Below are 16679 nucleotides of genomic sequence, written 5' to 3'. Positions count from 1 at the left end.
ACAGCACTCTACCCAGGGGGACAGCTTGAGGCTCTGTCTCAAAAAGAAAAAAAAGAAAAAGATCAAAAGTATTTTTGAATACTAGAGTCTTAATATTTTTATCAATGTTTGCAAAGTTTTCACTTGGCCACTAACTTAAGAATTTTAGGAAATATAAGACTAAGTAATAATTTCCTCATCAGCATTAAAAAAAAAACAAACAAAAAAACGACAGTTGCCTAAGAATGCTACAGGGTTGCTTTGGTTGGGAGGTGGAGAAAGCAGAAATGAAATTAGTTACTCTAAGTGCCTCTGGACAGGAGTAATCCCTTCATTTCTGCTTTAAGAAGGGCTGGAGCAATGGCCCTCTCACACTATCACATGACGGTGTATGGCCTGGTGACTCAGCAGAGCACTGGCTGAAATGGCATCACGAGGTAATCCCGTGACCTCCATGACTGAACCATCAGGAGCATTATCTCGTCAAGAAGCATGCCAGGCCAGCGCCCTGGGTCACGATGTCCAGGAGGCTACTCCTCCATGCTTGACAGAGTGCTCAGTTGTGTGGGCCTAAGAGGCCGGGATGTGGGGAGAACAGACAGGAGAGCTTGAAAGAAAAGCTATGTTTGCTCCCAGTGTTCCAGACAGTGTTAAATCCTCTTGGGGGCTTGTAGGTTTTAGGCTATCGTTTTGAAACGTAAAACACAGATAACTGGATCAAGGTGAGTGTTTTTTTTTCCATTTCAAATACTAGATGCAAGAACTTGATCCCTGGGTTCACTTTAGCACCTAGCACATGCATGCCTGGCACAGAACAGATACCCTGTAAGTGTCTGTCAATTAATTAATAAAACAATAAAGAAAATAGAGCACTCTGAATCAAAATGTAGCTATGGAAGAGGAGAATGAGGGAAAGAAGAGGGCAGGCAGTGACTGTTTAGGCGGCTGTGGCCAGGACCATAACTAAAAATGAAACACCACCTTGGAAGACACACAAAAGAAAGAGAACTGTACCAAAACAAATATGGTCAACACCCACCCACGTTAAACTGCCAAGAAATAAAAGTTATTTGATTTTCTTTAAAGTCAACAGCTAAAAACAAACACCACCACCAAGAACAGGCATTTGTGTTCAGAGCTGCGGGAAGCGGGTGAAGCACGGTCACCTCCAGGCAGCGCCCAGGTCAGGCCTCATCTCCTCTGCACAATTTTCACAAACAGCTCAGCCACAAAAGAGAAACAAAAGCACTCACATTTATTCTCTTCACAAAATTTACCTGGGGAAAATGCCACAGACGCATTACAACTGGACGTTTGGGGCAGACTTGTGAACTTTGAGGTGATCCTTTGAGGATGTGGCGTCACGAACAGCTGCTTTGGGGTCTGCCCAAATTCCAAGATTTGGGTCAGCATGGCTACTTTCTCATCAGGATCTTCGATGCTTTAGGACAGAACACAGACAGTGGAGCTCAAGTTCCTTGCACACTTCTCAAATAATACCGACCAATAGGGGAGATGGAATCTCAAATAATATAGCAGCTATGGGCCAGGACTGTCTGAACATAATCACGGATCTTTACAGCATTGTCTGAGGCTCAGTAACATAAGAGTGAAAGCAAGATACAACTTAAATTTCCAGACCTTAACACTCTCAAACAACTGCATTAATCATTTAGATACAGAGGTATTTTATAATTTGAGTAGAAATTCCTTACTTAAATGTACCTGTTTAAGTCTACACCTCCTTCATAGGTCAGGGGATGAAATACTGCAAGAGAGACAGAAAACATACTGAAAGATGTACTATTTAGTACACATACATACACCTTGTTCAGAATATAAAATTATTAAAATCTGCATCCAAATAAACTATTGGAAAAACACACTAATATCCAACTTCTGTAAATATCAATTTGAATTACTATCTTCTGAGGTACAAAGATCTACTTGGCAAGTGAGAAGACCTGTTATCTCCTCCAGGGAGGCGGGAGTCACAGTGTTGGCTGGACTGGGCACTGCCCAGTGAGAAACCAGGTTTATACTTCCAGCTGCAGTTCCTTGTCACCAGCTCTGCACAATGTGGAAGCACAGAGGCCAGGGGAGCACAGAGGCGGGGGGAGAGCAGAGGCGGAGGGGGGAGCACAGAGGCAGGGGGACTGCAGAGGAGCTTCGAGGCTACAGTTTTCCTTCTGTGGGATGAAAACTCTGGGGCTGTTCAGGAGAATTAAGGCCACAGTTCTATCCAAGTTTAACTTAATTTCACTGGAAATTATTGAATGAGATGAAAAGTATATGGTAAAATTAGAAGACTTTAAGAAAAGACCTCTTGAGACTGTGGTGAGGTACATGTTGGGCAAAAATCCTTTCTCCCTCTCCCTAGTTACTCAGTAGCTAATCCGAGGTCAGGGGGCCAGTGGGCACTGCACTTTCATATGTAAGCTGCTTCTGCTGAAGAAATAAGCTGAACTGCTCTGGCTGCATGTTTTTTATTATTATTTGCTTTCATTTTCACCCAACCCTAAATGAAATTTCAATGAATATGACATACCATTATGAGCCTTGATGGCATAGCTCCCTTTTTGCTTGTAGCCAAATATGAGATCGATCCACTCGTGAAGGTGCTCTGACACATAATTGCTCTCCAGGGCACCTCTGCTCTTCTGGAGAAAGTCCTCGGGACCTATCAGATTAGACTCAATCAAAACATCACAGAGTCTCCATTGTATTTGCTCCCATTTCTTCTGTCTATCCATATATACATAAAGCTTCTAAGACAGGCCAAAGATACATATTCTATAGTTTTTCCCCCTATCATATGAAATGTAAGTTTTTTGAGACAAAAAGTAGCCAAAATCATTTTCATAACATTTAGGTCTCTGAAATACATATTAATGTTTTTACATCATAGACTCAAAAAATACAGCTGATTTGATATTGCCTCATTTCAATAGAGAATTATATTGTCATTTTTAAAAAACCCAAACAAATTAATAAAATAATTAATGATACTAAAATAGTACTGCTTGGTACAGGATATCTTAATATTCCACCTCCAGGGTGGCACTCACTTGAGGCCCACGGGGGGAGTTCTACATCATCAACCATCTGTCCACCTTGTCTCTTTCCCAGATCCAACTTCAGGCTGTTGACTAAAAAGCTGACATCATCACCATAGAATTCTGGAATCAGCTGAACGTTTCAGGGGAAAAAATGGGATAACAACAAACATTTTCTTAAAGCAGTTATAAACCACAAGTCCAGAGAATCGTTAGCTTTATTAATGGCTTACCTCTTTAAAATCTGTTGCACCATCCAAACAGTTTTTCCAAGTTTCTGCAATACTAAATATGACAAAAAAATTTACCTGACTTTAAATCTAAACTAAGGAAACGGCAGCAGCAGCATTTCCTATGCACTTCGGTGTTGTTCTACACACCCATATTAACTCATTTTCCCAACTTGTACTTCTTGACATCCATGTGAGCATCTCCCTTTTAATGAAAGGAAAAAACGGGGCCCAGAGAGTTTACTTAACTCCTCTAGAGTCACATAGGAGTGAGTGCGGTGTCCATACCACTAACCGCCACATACACACGGCCTCCCCCAGGGGTGAAATGGAGGCAGGTGCCTACTGAAAGATGAGGGCAACTATTCCAACAGTTCCTTTCAGAAGGCATTATAAATGGGTATGTGCAGAGCTCAGAAAGATTGGAAAGACACGGGCCAAAAGATTAACAACGATCTCAGCATGGTGAGATAACAAATGAGCTTATTCCTTCTTCATATTTTTCTGGTAAGACAATATTACCTCATGATAAAAACAAGTAAATATACTTAGATACACACAGAGACTTTATATTCAATTAAGAATTATTAAAAATAATAAAATGCTGGAATAAATCTAAATATCAAACTATAGAGAAAAATAGTTGAAATAAATTATGGCACATGTTAGCATCTGATATAATTTTTAAAAAATCACTGCTTTGAAGAGTATCTGATAATATGGGAAAAACTTCAAACTAATGTTTGTTTACAAAAGACAATACAAAAAACTGTACTTAAAATGTTTTCACATTTACACACATACACACACACTCATATATATGTCTAAGAAGAGCCTGAAAGGAATAGATATGACGGTGATTTTCTTTTTTTACACATTTTCATTTTTGTTTATCCCTAGTGTTTCAAACAACCATGTTGTATATATCACAAATGTAAAAATCAGCAAGTATTAAAAATGACAAATATGGCATTTTGATCGAACCTGTTGAACATTCTATCTGCATTATCAAATCTTCCATTCTGTAGGCACAGCATATATTCTGGTGCTAGAGCGGAAAAAAGCCAGAGTTAAGTTAATCATAGAATCAAGTAAGAATTCAAGTGAAATGAAATGTAATTGGTAAAAGAATCTTACCAATCCTGACAAGATAGAAGAGCACATAACCTGGGGAAGAGTAATGACTTCCGTACATGAACTTGGGCTCAGGCATCTCCTGGTAGCGAGCCTACCATGAGGGGAGAGACAGTGCTAAGTGTTGGCTACAGAATAATAACTGACTCAAGCAGTAACAGCCTCAAAGAAATCATGGCATGGATATACCACATTCCTTAATTTCTCTCTTTGATAAGAACAGGAGAAGATACAAGGGTGAGAAAATCTGTGACTAAACAGCATTCCTGAGACCAGGATTTTGGTTTTCTTGGCTTAGTGGTAACAATGTTGGGGTTAGATTAAAAAGAACCAACTTTCTGTGTCTCCTGTGCAATCTAACACAGGGCACCTTCAAGAAAATGATTCAGTGAACCTGTAGACAAGTCGCCCTCCTACTTCCCAAACGTTAGACAAAAAATGCAAATGGTGAGCAGCTAATTTATGTGGGAAATTAAAGAAAAAAAAGAAAAAAACATGCAGGCATCCTCAAACTACGGCCACGGGCCACATGGAGCCACCAAGGACAGTTATCTGTCCCGCTGGGTGTTTTTGCCGCCGCTGCCTGTCCTGCTTAGCAACCGACTCATCCCTGGGCCCACAGTCCGGCCGGCCCTCCAATGGTCTGAGGGACAGTGAACTGGCCCCCTGTTTAAAAGTTTGAGAACCCCTGACTAGGGTCACCAAGACCCTCCTGTGCAACCTCCCTAGATCTCAGAGAAATGTGTTTCATTACTACAGAAACAAAGGATAATGGCTCATGATGTTGCTTAGAAACCAAAAGCCTCTGAGTCTACTTACCAGCAGCCTCTCCAGCCGTTCTGCATTTAGGGCCCCCACTGGCTTACTAAGGTCCCGGAAGGTTCCTGGATTGGACAAATCTGCAAATATAAACAAGTAAGTGCCATTATCCTCCTGCACCAACACAAATGCACACTTCACATCCACAGATAATTTGTTTAAACCTTGAGACAGATCCATGAGAATTAGTATGTTTCTATAAAGTTAGAAATTTTTAAGTTTTACGTTAGCAACATCCATTTAAGAGTAATATTTCTAATTTGATGATGCTCTAAATATTGACTTTTTAAAAAAAATAACTTCTGATTAAAAGAAAAAAACTATACTCCAAGTAAAACAGCAAAAAAATTTAAAAAGCCATTATTGTTGTACCAAGATTTACTTTCTCAGTTTGAATTATAGTGAATATTATTTTTCTGCGATATTAGCATAATATGAGATCTGGGACCTGAATATTAGCAGAGGAATAAATTCTCATTATCTCCAGAAAATCTGTAATCTCTTTCAAGTACAGCATTCAATTCAGTGAATTTTGAAAAAGAAATAATTGCTCAAAATAGATACTTTAAAAATATTACAAAATAAAATTATAATGCAATCTCATTGTTTAAATTAAAGTGATTTGAGGGAGTAAGGAAAATGTCTATACCACAAAGTTAAATGGTTGTATCTCAGTTATATAATTACAAATGATTTTTATTTACTTCTTTGATTATTTCAAATAAATGTTCTATAATGATACTTTCTTTTGGTACTCATAGTTTTTACTGTGAATTTTAAAACAGTACAATAAACCGATGAACAATTTTCAAAGTGAGAAACTTAAATATTTTTAAAAAATGGAACTTATTCTGTAGTAATGTTAGTGATAATTACTACTAACAATAATGGTAACACTAACACTGGATTAAAATAATGCCCATTCTTTTCTGCATGTGTCCTTCAAGAAGTATGGTGGAGAAAACATATATAAAACATTTATATAATTTATCTAATATTTATGTGGTATCTTGTAATGGAAATTATCAATCCTCAGCAATAAGACTAAAATGAATTCTAATTGGTTCCCGTATCACAATCAGATTCTGAAATAAAATTTATTGTCTCCTTTAAAAGCAGGTGACCACTCCAAATTCAGCTTTGGGAGAATTCCACACACGGCATTTACCTAATTCTGAGCTGGAGTAATCATTGATTATCCAGGGAAACACAGGGTACTGGGAGAGGTCGTTGCAGCTGCGGTCGGCCAGGTTGTTGAGGTGGAGGAGGTACTGGTAGTTGGACAGGTGCCCCCGCTGCCACTGCAGTGTGTAGCTCTCAGCTGTGTGCTCGGCCATGTGGTGCTCTGGAGGAAGAAGACGCAGAGTCTGCCAGCGAAGGCTACAAACGGCTGGCCAGCTTTAATCTAGTATGTAAAAGCTACATGCTTAACCTATAGACCTGTCAATGCATTGCTGAGAAATACATTTTAAGAAAAAGAATAATTGGCTGTTGGTTTACTTTCACAAAGTAATTGTTCAGTAAAGTTCCTCTGATGTTGAGGAGGGGAAATTATTAATAATATTGAACTACTATCTAACCTCCCAAAATATGATATGAAATAAACAAATATATGTAAAAGTGCAGAACAAACATACAAATATATGGCAATAGGTAATACTTATACAATAAATGACAAAGAATCCCTCCAAATAAGCTGAGTCTTAATGCATTTAAAAACTATGGCTATCTGTGAAAGCTCATTTCCCAAATGTTTATGAAATGTTTATGAAGTCAAAACGAAAAAATCGTGCAGTTTCCTTACAGATGTGGAGGAGATATACTACTGCTATTTGTTGATGGCTGTATATTATGTGTGCATGTCAGGACTAAGAAAAAGAAATTGTTAAAGAAGAAAAAAGGGTATTTGGCAGGGGGACCAATTCTCAATCTAGAAGAACCAGAGAGCCTCCCCCATCTCTGAAATAACTGAGATCACAAACAACACGCATCAGTGAGAACCTTCCTTTCCAACAGTGTAAAATGAGTCCACTGTCCTACAAGTGGGCTTTCTTCAGAAAATTCTACTTTTAACTTTTTACCGGTTTATTCTTATTTACTTGTACCAAGTTTCCTCCCTAATCAGCTACTAGGGGGAAAGGCTTCCAACATCGAAACACTTCCCCCCTCATTTTCTGCCCTTCCAACCTCTCAAAAGAATCTTAGGAACAATCTTAGATAAGGTCATTGAGAATGGAAAACTTTGATAGAAGACAGACATTCTATTAATAGATTATGGCAAAGTTGAGTTTTTTGTTTTAATCATGTTATAGTTAGAAAAATAAAATTAAAAAATTTAATCTTTAGATAGCATAAAGCAAACTTATTCCAAAGCTATACTTACTTATTAAGTTAATCTGACTAACTTAATGTGTGAGGAAAAAAAGGTATTAACTATGTAAAATCTATGTAAAATAAAAATATGTTCCTTATTGAAAGCAAACTATTCCTCCTTGAGGGAAAATTTCTAAGGGAAGATGTACTTCATTATTTATCTCATAAATGGTTTCACAGTATACAAAATTAAAATGGTATTAATAAAATTGCAACATCTATTTTTAAGACTCATTCTATTATGCTCATCTGGCAGCTTTGTAAATAAGAATAACTTAGTCATACAACTTAATAAAAAAGTTGAAAAGAAATATATAGGTAGACGTTCTCTCTGAAAGAGGTGAAAAATCCATCTTTTCCAGAAAATATTGAGGAAACAACATTAATTAAAATCAAATTCCATTAAAGGGCGCTATTTTAAGCATAGAAGGTTCCTAAATTCCTTTTGCATTATCTTTTGTCTTTATGATTAAGATGACAATCAATGACCACAAACAGATGACTGGGGAACTTAATGTCTCACACCAAGAAACTGAGTCTTGGTTTTAAGATGTAAGTGGAAATAAAAATATTTGGGTAGATTCTTCATAATCCATTCAATTTTGACTGGCATTAAGACAGAAAAACATTTAAATATATTTATCAAGAGTTTTTAAAATATACAGTTAGCATGAACTATTACCAAATGAATTTATATTTCCCATAGTTTTAAAAATATTATTTTGGCAATTAAAGATAACTGATGAGAAGAAACACATAGAACCATGGAAAGGTGATTCTGGATCCAGCATGTTCTTCTCTTATTTCCTATCCGGTTTCTTAGGAGCTGAACTACCTTCACATGAATAGATACAATAGAGGGTTAGCACCAAACCTAGATATGTGGCAATGTAAAAATAGAGATCATCTCTCTCTTGAGGTTCATAGAACTTTAGGTAGATGTCGGAACACAGATCATCTTCTGTGCAAAATACTTCCAAGCCCTATAAATTCAGGAAAAAAAAAAAGAATAAAACAAACTACTCTTTATTTATCTTGCAATCCCAATAAGTAATTATGAGAGCTTTACAATTAAACATGTTTACATTAAACACATTTTTGATTTTTAGATCTAGTGATCATATTTCCAACTAGAAATTTGATTTGGTGAGAGATCAGAGAGGCATCTATATCTCTTTGTTGTATATACATATGAAAGTTGCATTTATAAGCTTTCTGAGAATAAGACACATATCTTAACTAAATTTTATAAAATTCCCTTTGCTGCTAAATATTTTTATTGATAATAACTTTTGTGAATTTATTATTTTGAAATTCAAACTTAGCTGACCCATGTCCTTATATCTCCTCTTCAAAAACAAACGTTTAGCTTTCTCTTATAAATTAAATAATTATATACATTTAACAATCTGATCATTGAATAACCTGTTCAGTTAATAAGTTATAATTATTTTTAAGAAAATTATGAGCTTTGTGAATATGTGCTAGTTAGGCTGAGACAGCAAAGGAACAGAAAAAAAAGGATGATAGCCTGGAGTTGTCCTTGGTTTAAAGGCAGGCCGTCACGCGTTTAGGAAGTTAACTCCTGGAGTCCCAACTTCTTTGTCCGTAAAATATGATAACATCTACCTCAAAGAGATTGTGATTGCAAATTAATTACTACAGTAGAACCTCTGTAAGTTGACCACCTCAAATGACTGTAACAAACTGGTCAACATAAGGAGGTAGACCTACTATACTGATATGTGCATGTGGTGCAGGTCGGGTCTATGGCAACTGGTCAGTGTACGGAGGTGATAACTAGGAGGCTCTACTGTATATATAAAAACTGCCAGTACATAGAAAGCAGTTACTCAATGTTCATTTCTTCTCTTTTTCTGACTATACCTCTAGACCTAAAGGCGGAGACTTTTAATAGCATCTGTTTCCTTAAGCCTCTATTAGCACTAGAAATGCAAAGATCACCTTTTAAGTAAAATAGGAAGCAAAACAGTTAAGTGACACAAATTAAAAATACAATAATGAGGTGGATAAAATTCCACAGTGCTTTTATAATGTCACCAAGTTATTGGTTAATTTTCAAAGGAGAAATATGCCTTTATATTGCTGTCAAATTAAAACATCTTGGCATCACACCCGTAGGGATCAGTTAATGAAGTAAATGTGTAAGACAAACACAGATGTGGGTTTGTCTCACTCAGGGGAATGGGGGGAAGAACCATCCAAATGATGTAAATGGTGATTTTGCCCATTTCTTTCTCTCACCAAGCCCAAAGGTTGATTTAATGTAAGTTAACTGTGAATACACTGCTGTTCCACTGAATTAGTTCAATATCTTCCGATCTTTACTTAGTGACCTGGGTGCCATGAATGGTGTTGGCAGAAGCTCTGCATACATTATTTTATCTAAGCCTAGAAACTCTGAGACCACAGGAGAAACTCAAGGGCACCCTAGCCTTCTTGCTCTTAAAGACAAACATTTTTGCAAAAGAGCTTTTTCTCTACAGAAAGAAGTTTTTTTCCTTTCTTTTCTCTCCCTCTCTTTCTTTATTCCTTCCATTCTCCTCCCCTTTTCTTTCTTTCTTTCCTCTCCTTTTTTTTTGAGGCAGAATCTCACTTTGTTGCCCCAGGTTAGAGTGCCTTGGTGCAAATTCCTGGGCTGAGCTGATCCTCCTGCCTCAGCCTCTAAGTCGCTGGGACTACAGACATCTGCCAGGATCCCTGGCTTTAGCTCCCTCCTTTAGAAAGGAGTTACTTCTTCTAGTTTTTCCGAAAGAAAGAGCAGCAAAATTCAGAGTCCATTTGCTTACAAAACACTTGACTTTTCAAACATTCCCTAGGGGTCTGCAAGTCACCGTACCCCTGTCTACACAGAAGGTCTGATGATCACCTGCCTAGGACCGGACTCGAGTGGAACTCACCAAGGGCATGAGGCCGTGCCTTCTCTTGTAAATGTGCCGCACATCTTGGAGTGTTATCCGGACCACAGGTTTCTTTAAAAGTAGAAAGTCAATTTCAAACATCAATATCCTGACACAATTAGAAGCTGCTCTTTAGTATCAGAAAGGAGAAAAATGCCCAAATCTTGCCTTCCCGATGAACAACTGGGAAGGGAGCTCTTGGAACAAGGCACAGCTAGTTTCACCTTCTACTCGCAGTGTTTCAGGAGCTTTCTGGCCTTGGGCGAGTCTCACCACGCCCATTCAATCTCCCACCAGGTTACCCTAAGATCCTGGGGGGATAGAGAACACTAAAGGGCTGGTGCAAATGACCTCTCTGGAACGTCCCTCTGCCTTCTAGATCAGGGGTGTGTTTAGCACTGACATCTTTTGGGGGTTGGGGGGAATCCTATCTTTTATCTCCTTAAAAAATTGGAGTGTATTAAGGCTCACAAATTCCTACAGCATAAACCAAGGCCTCTAAACTTTTCCTTAAATGAAGAACATTTTCTTGCTTCTCTAGAGTCTTAAAACTGCTAGTAAGAGCGGAATGAGGGTAGAGGCAGGAGACTGCCCGGCGGCGGAGCTTCCCAGTCCCCGGGAAGCGGAGGCTCCATGTTGGGTCCCCGCACTGATGGTCCCCGCACTGCTGGTCCTGCACACCGGCCCGGAGACTGGGAACAGACAAGTTCTCACCCACGGATCCTTAGGCTATGGCACTCAGACATTTTTCTAGAAGGTTCTGATGCAAGCGACAGTAACAGTGGGAACGAAGCCAATTAATCGCTCTACACGCGGCGAGCGACGCTCGCCACCTAGTGCACAGAATCATCACAGCGCCGTCTTTCACTCGCGAAAGTAGATGTTTTAGTGCCACCTAACGGCCAGCCGGGAGAATTTCCAGAGTGTAGCTTTCTTTGGCAGAAAACGTTGCTTAAGCTTCCCTGCCAATTGGCCCAACCATGCTACCATAATGGGTTAGGAGTTAGAACCCTAAAAAGAGACTAGATCTAGATAAGCGATAGATCTTTACAAGTTCTTGTGTAGAAATCTGAGTTTATCTTTGCTTTCGGGCCTAACAAGTCTGATGTCATTGAGGAAGAGAAGAGGTTTCCAAAATCCTGAGCAGGAGGCTTGGTGCCTATAGCTCAACCAGCTAAGGCGCTAGCCATGTACACCTAAGGTGGCGGGTTCGAATCCCCAGCCCGGACCCGCCAAATAACAATGAGGGCTGCAACCAAAAAATAGCCGGGCATTGTGGTGGGCGCCTGTGGTCCCAACTACTTGGGAGGCAGAGGCAGGAGACTCGCTTGAGCCCAGGAGTTGGAGGTTGCTGTGAGCTGTGATGCCACAGCGCTCTACCCAGGGGGACAGCTTGAGGCTCTGTCTCAAAAAAAAAAAAAAAAATCCTGAGCAGGAGCCCCCTGACTGCCGCAGTGCAGCGTCTCTGCACAAGCTGTGAGGGGAGCTTCTTCAAGAAAAATTTAGACCTGCCGACTTTGTTTACAATTAAGGAGAAACAAGAAATACTACCATGCGCGTACTTATAAGCAAATATACAGATATCTATTTCTCATTAATCACAGTAAGTTTCACTGGTCCCTTCCTGGAAGTGCTTCCTAGTGGAAAAGTCTCAATCTATACCCATCCTTTACTAAAATTGGCAGGGGCTGGGTCTTTCTACAACATTGGGTACAAATTCCCCTTTCCCCCCCAGTGACTGAAAGGTGATGGGAGGAAGTCAGACTCGGTGACTGTGCATCAGGATTACACAAGGGGTCCATAAAATAAATACACAAATGTGGTGGTGGGGGTGGAGGTAAAGCAAGCTATTTGGGTCCTCACCAAAATGTGAGGATACTGGGACAGTGAAGCCAAGCTCTGGCAAGAGAGCCTAGGGATGGAGGCAGCTCTGCACCTAACCCGGCCTACGCACCGGGTACCCGTTGAGAGGCTGAAAATACAGGTTTGTGTCCGTGATGCACACGTGTCCAGGGTTCGTCACCAGCGGTGTCACCATTTCTGCCTTGCATTCCATGTGCAGCTTTTCCGAAACACTTTGGAACCTGAAAATGTTACCAAAAGAAATAAAAATCAGAAACAGATCTACATTGTAGGTTTACCTAAGGGAGCTAAGTGTAGCTTTATGTGTTACTTGTCAAAACACTGAATTTAAAAGCAGAAAAATGGTAATATAAATTGGTTGCTTAGCTAAAACTACTATCTTCTTAAATAGCATAATAAAAATTAGGTTTTTAAAAATAGACAAGTATGTATCACAGAAGCAAAAGTATACAAATGAATAATAGCAAATAACCCTTTAGTTGAACTCATTCCTCCCAAAATCAGCCTCAAAACTATTCTTACATAAACATAATTTTCTATTTTTGTGTCATTACGACCTATTTTTATAAATGTATAAACCACTTTGGCACAGATGGCATTTATTTCACTGCATACTTCATAAGGCCAGGACTACATAATTATAGTTACTTGAATGTCATTTCTAAAGTACACTCTTTTGTGAATTTATTGCAGTAAAATCAAAGAGGAGCTATCCACTGCTCACTCCTAAAATATTTAATTGTGTCCATTCTTTTTTTGTTTTCTAAATTAAAAAAATAGGGGGAAAACCAAATCATCAAAATTTTCAAGCAATTACTTAAATAATTGAGTTAAAATAAATCTCTTTATAAATAACAAGACAAAAATGTACAGGTGCAGACTTCCACTTCAAGTCCAGGTAGCCAAGCTGCAGGCAAGCCTCATGGCTCTCACCCTAATAATCAAAACAGCTGCATAAGCTGAACAATCCTCACGGTTTCTGAAACCCATTGAAAAGCTGAGGACGTAGAGAAACATAAATGAACATAAATTGTTAAAAGGAAAGATGGGACCAACAACTGAGGAGGTCAGAGCTGTTGGACGATGAGAGAGTTTCAGGGAAACAGAAATCCAGGGTCAGGAATGGAGAGCAAAGAAAAGCTCCCTGAGATGCAAACACACTGGTGACTGGGGTGGAAAGCCAGAGAAATCTCCTGTGGCTCTGAAGCTGGCGGCTGAGCCATAAAGCACAAAGATAACCTCCAGAATCCTTCAAAGGATTTGAAGTCCCAAGAAGACTTGGGACTCTGCTCAAGAAGAGAAAGTCTTGAGCACTCCTTCAATAGAATTATAGGCAGTGTTGTCTGGAATTTAACCTTTGCCACAGCAAAGTCTAAATCCAGCCCAATTACAGATTCCACTAACACAGCTCCCCAGTACAAGTGGCCTCCCAGAATAAGGGGTGGGCCTCACCACTCTGGAGGCACATAGTATTTACTTCAATCTCTATACCTCCTTTTTAAACAAAAGGTCCAGCAAATTTGAGAACAGGTCAAGAAAAATTGTCTTAATTAAAACAAAATATAAGGAGGAAAACAGTGAAAACATATATAGGACAAGGCATTTGAGGCTGAGGGAATACATAAAACATACTAGCATGAGTGGGACTCAGTCAGAAGAAAAGACAGAAAACAGGACAGAAACAATACTGAAGGACAGAATGGCTGAGAACTGAGGGGGACATCAATTTACAGAAACATGTTGTTCCAAAACTCTGTGACACTGTTACAAAATATGTATTTAGGCCAGAAGTGATGGCTCAAGACTGTAATCCTAGCACCGTGGAAAGCTGAGATTGCTTGAGCTCACAAGTTTGAGACTAGCCTGAGCAAGAGCAAGACTCCGTATCCCGTCTCTACTAAAAACAGACAAACTAGCAGACTGTTGTGGCAGGTGCCTGCAGTCCAGCTACTTGGGAGACTAAGCTAAGAGGATCATGTGAGCTGTAGAGTTTGAGGTTGCTGTGAGCTTTGACACCATAATACTCTACCCAAGGTGACAGAGTGCGACTCTGTCTCAAAAAATAAATAAGTAAATAAAATTTAAAAATACGTATTTGGTCTCCGGCCCCAGTTCCTGGCACAGAGCTCCTAATTCCTTGGGATTTCCTGGGTGTTATAATGGGAAGGCTCTGAATGGCCTCCTGGACAGAGGCTGGTCACTGGACACCAAAAAGACTGATTCCTGATTAGAGCCTTGGCACTTTTACCACTCCCACCCCCACCATCCTCAAGACAGGAGAGAGAAAGTGGAGACTGAGTTAGTAATTGACTACGCCTATGTGATAAAGAAGTTTCAGACTGGAGAACACATCTATGAGTGGGGCAAACTCTAGTTCCATGGAGACAAGCTCCTGTGCTTGGGCCCCTTCCTGGCCTCACCCTCTTCATCTGGCTATTCATCTGTATCCTTTAACATATTCCTTATTAATATAATAAACTAATAAACAAAAGTAAGTATATTCCTGAGTTCTATAAACCATCCTAGCAAATGAGCAAAACCAAAGAGGGGGGTTGTAGGAACCTCTGGTCCCACAGGTGACAGCCTGAAACTGCGACTGGCATCTGAAGTGGGGCGTGGGGAGCCGTCATGGGGGACTTGCCCTGAACCTGTGGGTCTGTGCTAACTCTGGTGACAGTACCAAGTCTGAACTGGACTGCAGAACATCAGGTGGTATTAGAGGGCTTCTCGGTGTGGGAATAATCCCGCACACCTTGTTGCTACTGTGTTGAGTGTAGTAGGAAAAAAGTGGTTTACTTTTTCTGATTATACATTCTGAAACTCTCAAGCAGCATAAGCACAAAGAAAACCATATCTTACATTTAGGTGTCCATAATAAACATGTGACTTTTTACAAGAAACAATGGGATGAAAATCTTTGAAGGAGAGAAAACACCTGTCAACCAAACATTCTATATCCAAATACTCTGCAAAAATGAAGGTGAAATAAGGACCTTCACAGAAAGAAAAAGCTACATTAATCTCCAACAGATCTGCATTATTAAAAAAGGGTACAGAAAGTTTTTTCAGATTGAAGAGAAATGAGAGCAGATGAAACACTGGATTTGTGCACAGAGGAAAGAAAAGGAGATGAGAAAGCATAAACATTTAAATAGCAGAGTAAATCGAAAGGAATAAACACTTGTATATATCTAAATTCTTTAAAAAGCTTTTGACTTTTTTAAAGCACAAATAATACTATGTTGTGGGTTTTTTTGGTAAATGCAAAAACTAAATATAAGACAAGATCACAATAGATAGGAGAGGCTAGATGGAACTGCACTGGAGTACAGTTGTTGCATTGTTGTAAAGTAGCATAAAATGACATTATCTGAAGGTATACTCTGGTACAAGGTGTACATTGTAATCTCAGATTCACCACTAAGAATAAAAAGTGGTACACTAAAAGGTCAACAGAGCAATAAATGAAGTACCAAAAATTAAAAAAAAAATTACTAGATTCACCCAAAAGAAGGCAGGAAAAAAAGAACAAATACAGTCACGCACCATGAAATGACACTTTGGTCAACGACACCCCATGTGCTCCAGTGTCCCATGAGATCTCAGCACTGTCATTGTCCTTTTTTACTAGATACATAAACGCTTACCACTGTGTATGCTGCCTACAATATTCAGGACAGGTTGAATATCCCTTTTCCAAAATGCTTGGAACCAGAAGTTTTTGGGATTTCAGATTTTTTTTTGAATTTTGAAACATTTTCATTATTCCAATTCTGAAAATCCAAAATCCAAAATGCTCCAAAAAAGCATTTTCTTTGACTGTCATGTTAGCACTCAAAAAGTTCCACATTTTATAGCATTTTAGGTTTCAAATTTTCAGATTAGGGTTATCCAACATGAATTGTAACGTGCTACACAGGGCCATAGCTGAAAAGCAGTAGCTTCGTGGTATAGACTCTGTGGTGTTTCCCACAGCGAAATTGCCTAACAAGGCATATTTCACAGTGCATCCCCATCACGAAGTAATACCTGAGTATAACAAGGTAGTGGGCTTAAAACCAACCACAGCACAACCTCTGTGACTTGACCACGCAAGGGACTGTAACAAACTGGTCAATATACACAAGTGGTCACACAAGGAAACCAGGGCTACTGTACCACTACATGCACATGGCACAGGTCTGGTCTATCAACATCAGGTCAACTTAAGGAGGTGGTCTACTGTGGAGGTTCTACTGTGTATCTAGAATACATAATTATAAATTATCTAAACATTCCTGTTTTTTTTTTTTTTTTTTTTTTGA

At 39.2% G+C, this 16679-nt stretch overlaps 1 protein-coding gene across 1 annotated transcript in view; it reads right to left on the bottom strand.

Annotated features, from left to right (window-relative positions):
* The window catches only part of NSMAF (neutral sphingomyelinase activation associated factor), a 72223-nt gene that overhangs the window by 12790 nt on the left and 42754 nt on the right, over nt 1-16679 (bottom strand). The window contains exons 10-23 of the mRNA XM_023515418.1: nt 12467-12596; nt 10513-10584; nt 8466-8574; nt 6387-6563; nt 5219-5298; nt 4403-4493; nt 4250-4313; nt 3269-3320; nt 3048-3168; nt 2528-2659; nt 1705-1747; nt 1257-1420; nt 744-759; nt 588-646 (exon numbers count right to left, since the gene is read on the bottom strand). Of these exons, the coding sequence (XP_023371186.1) occupies nt 588-646; nt 744-759; nt 1257-1420; nt 1705-1747; nt 2528-2659; nt 3048-3168; nt 3269-3320; nt 4250-4313; nt 4403-4493; nt 5219-5298; nt 6387-6563; nt 8466-8574; nt 10513-10584; nt 12467-12596 (1310 nt within the window). The remainder of the gene's footprint in view (nt 1-587; nt 647-743; nt 760-1256; nt 1421-1704; nt 1748-2527; nt 2660-3047; nt 3169-3268; nt 3321-4249; nt 4314-4402; nt 4494-5218; nt 5299-6386; nt 6564-8465; nt 8575-10512; nt 10585-12466; nt 12597-16679) is intronic.

The sequence above is a fragment of the Otolemur garnettii genome, unplaced genomic scaffold (assembly GCF_000181295.1).
Source record: "Otolemur garnettii isolate 467f Iridium unplaced genomic scaffold, OtoGar3 scaffold00071, whole genome shotgun sequence".
NCBI classification, from domain to species: Eukaryota; Metazoa; Chordata; class Mammalia; order Primates; family Galagidae; genus Otolemur; species Otolemur garnettii.
This window is presented reverse-complemented; position numbering and strand designations above follow the sequence as displayed.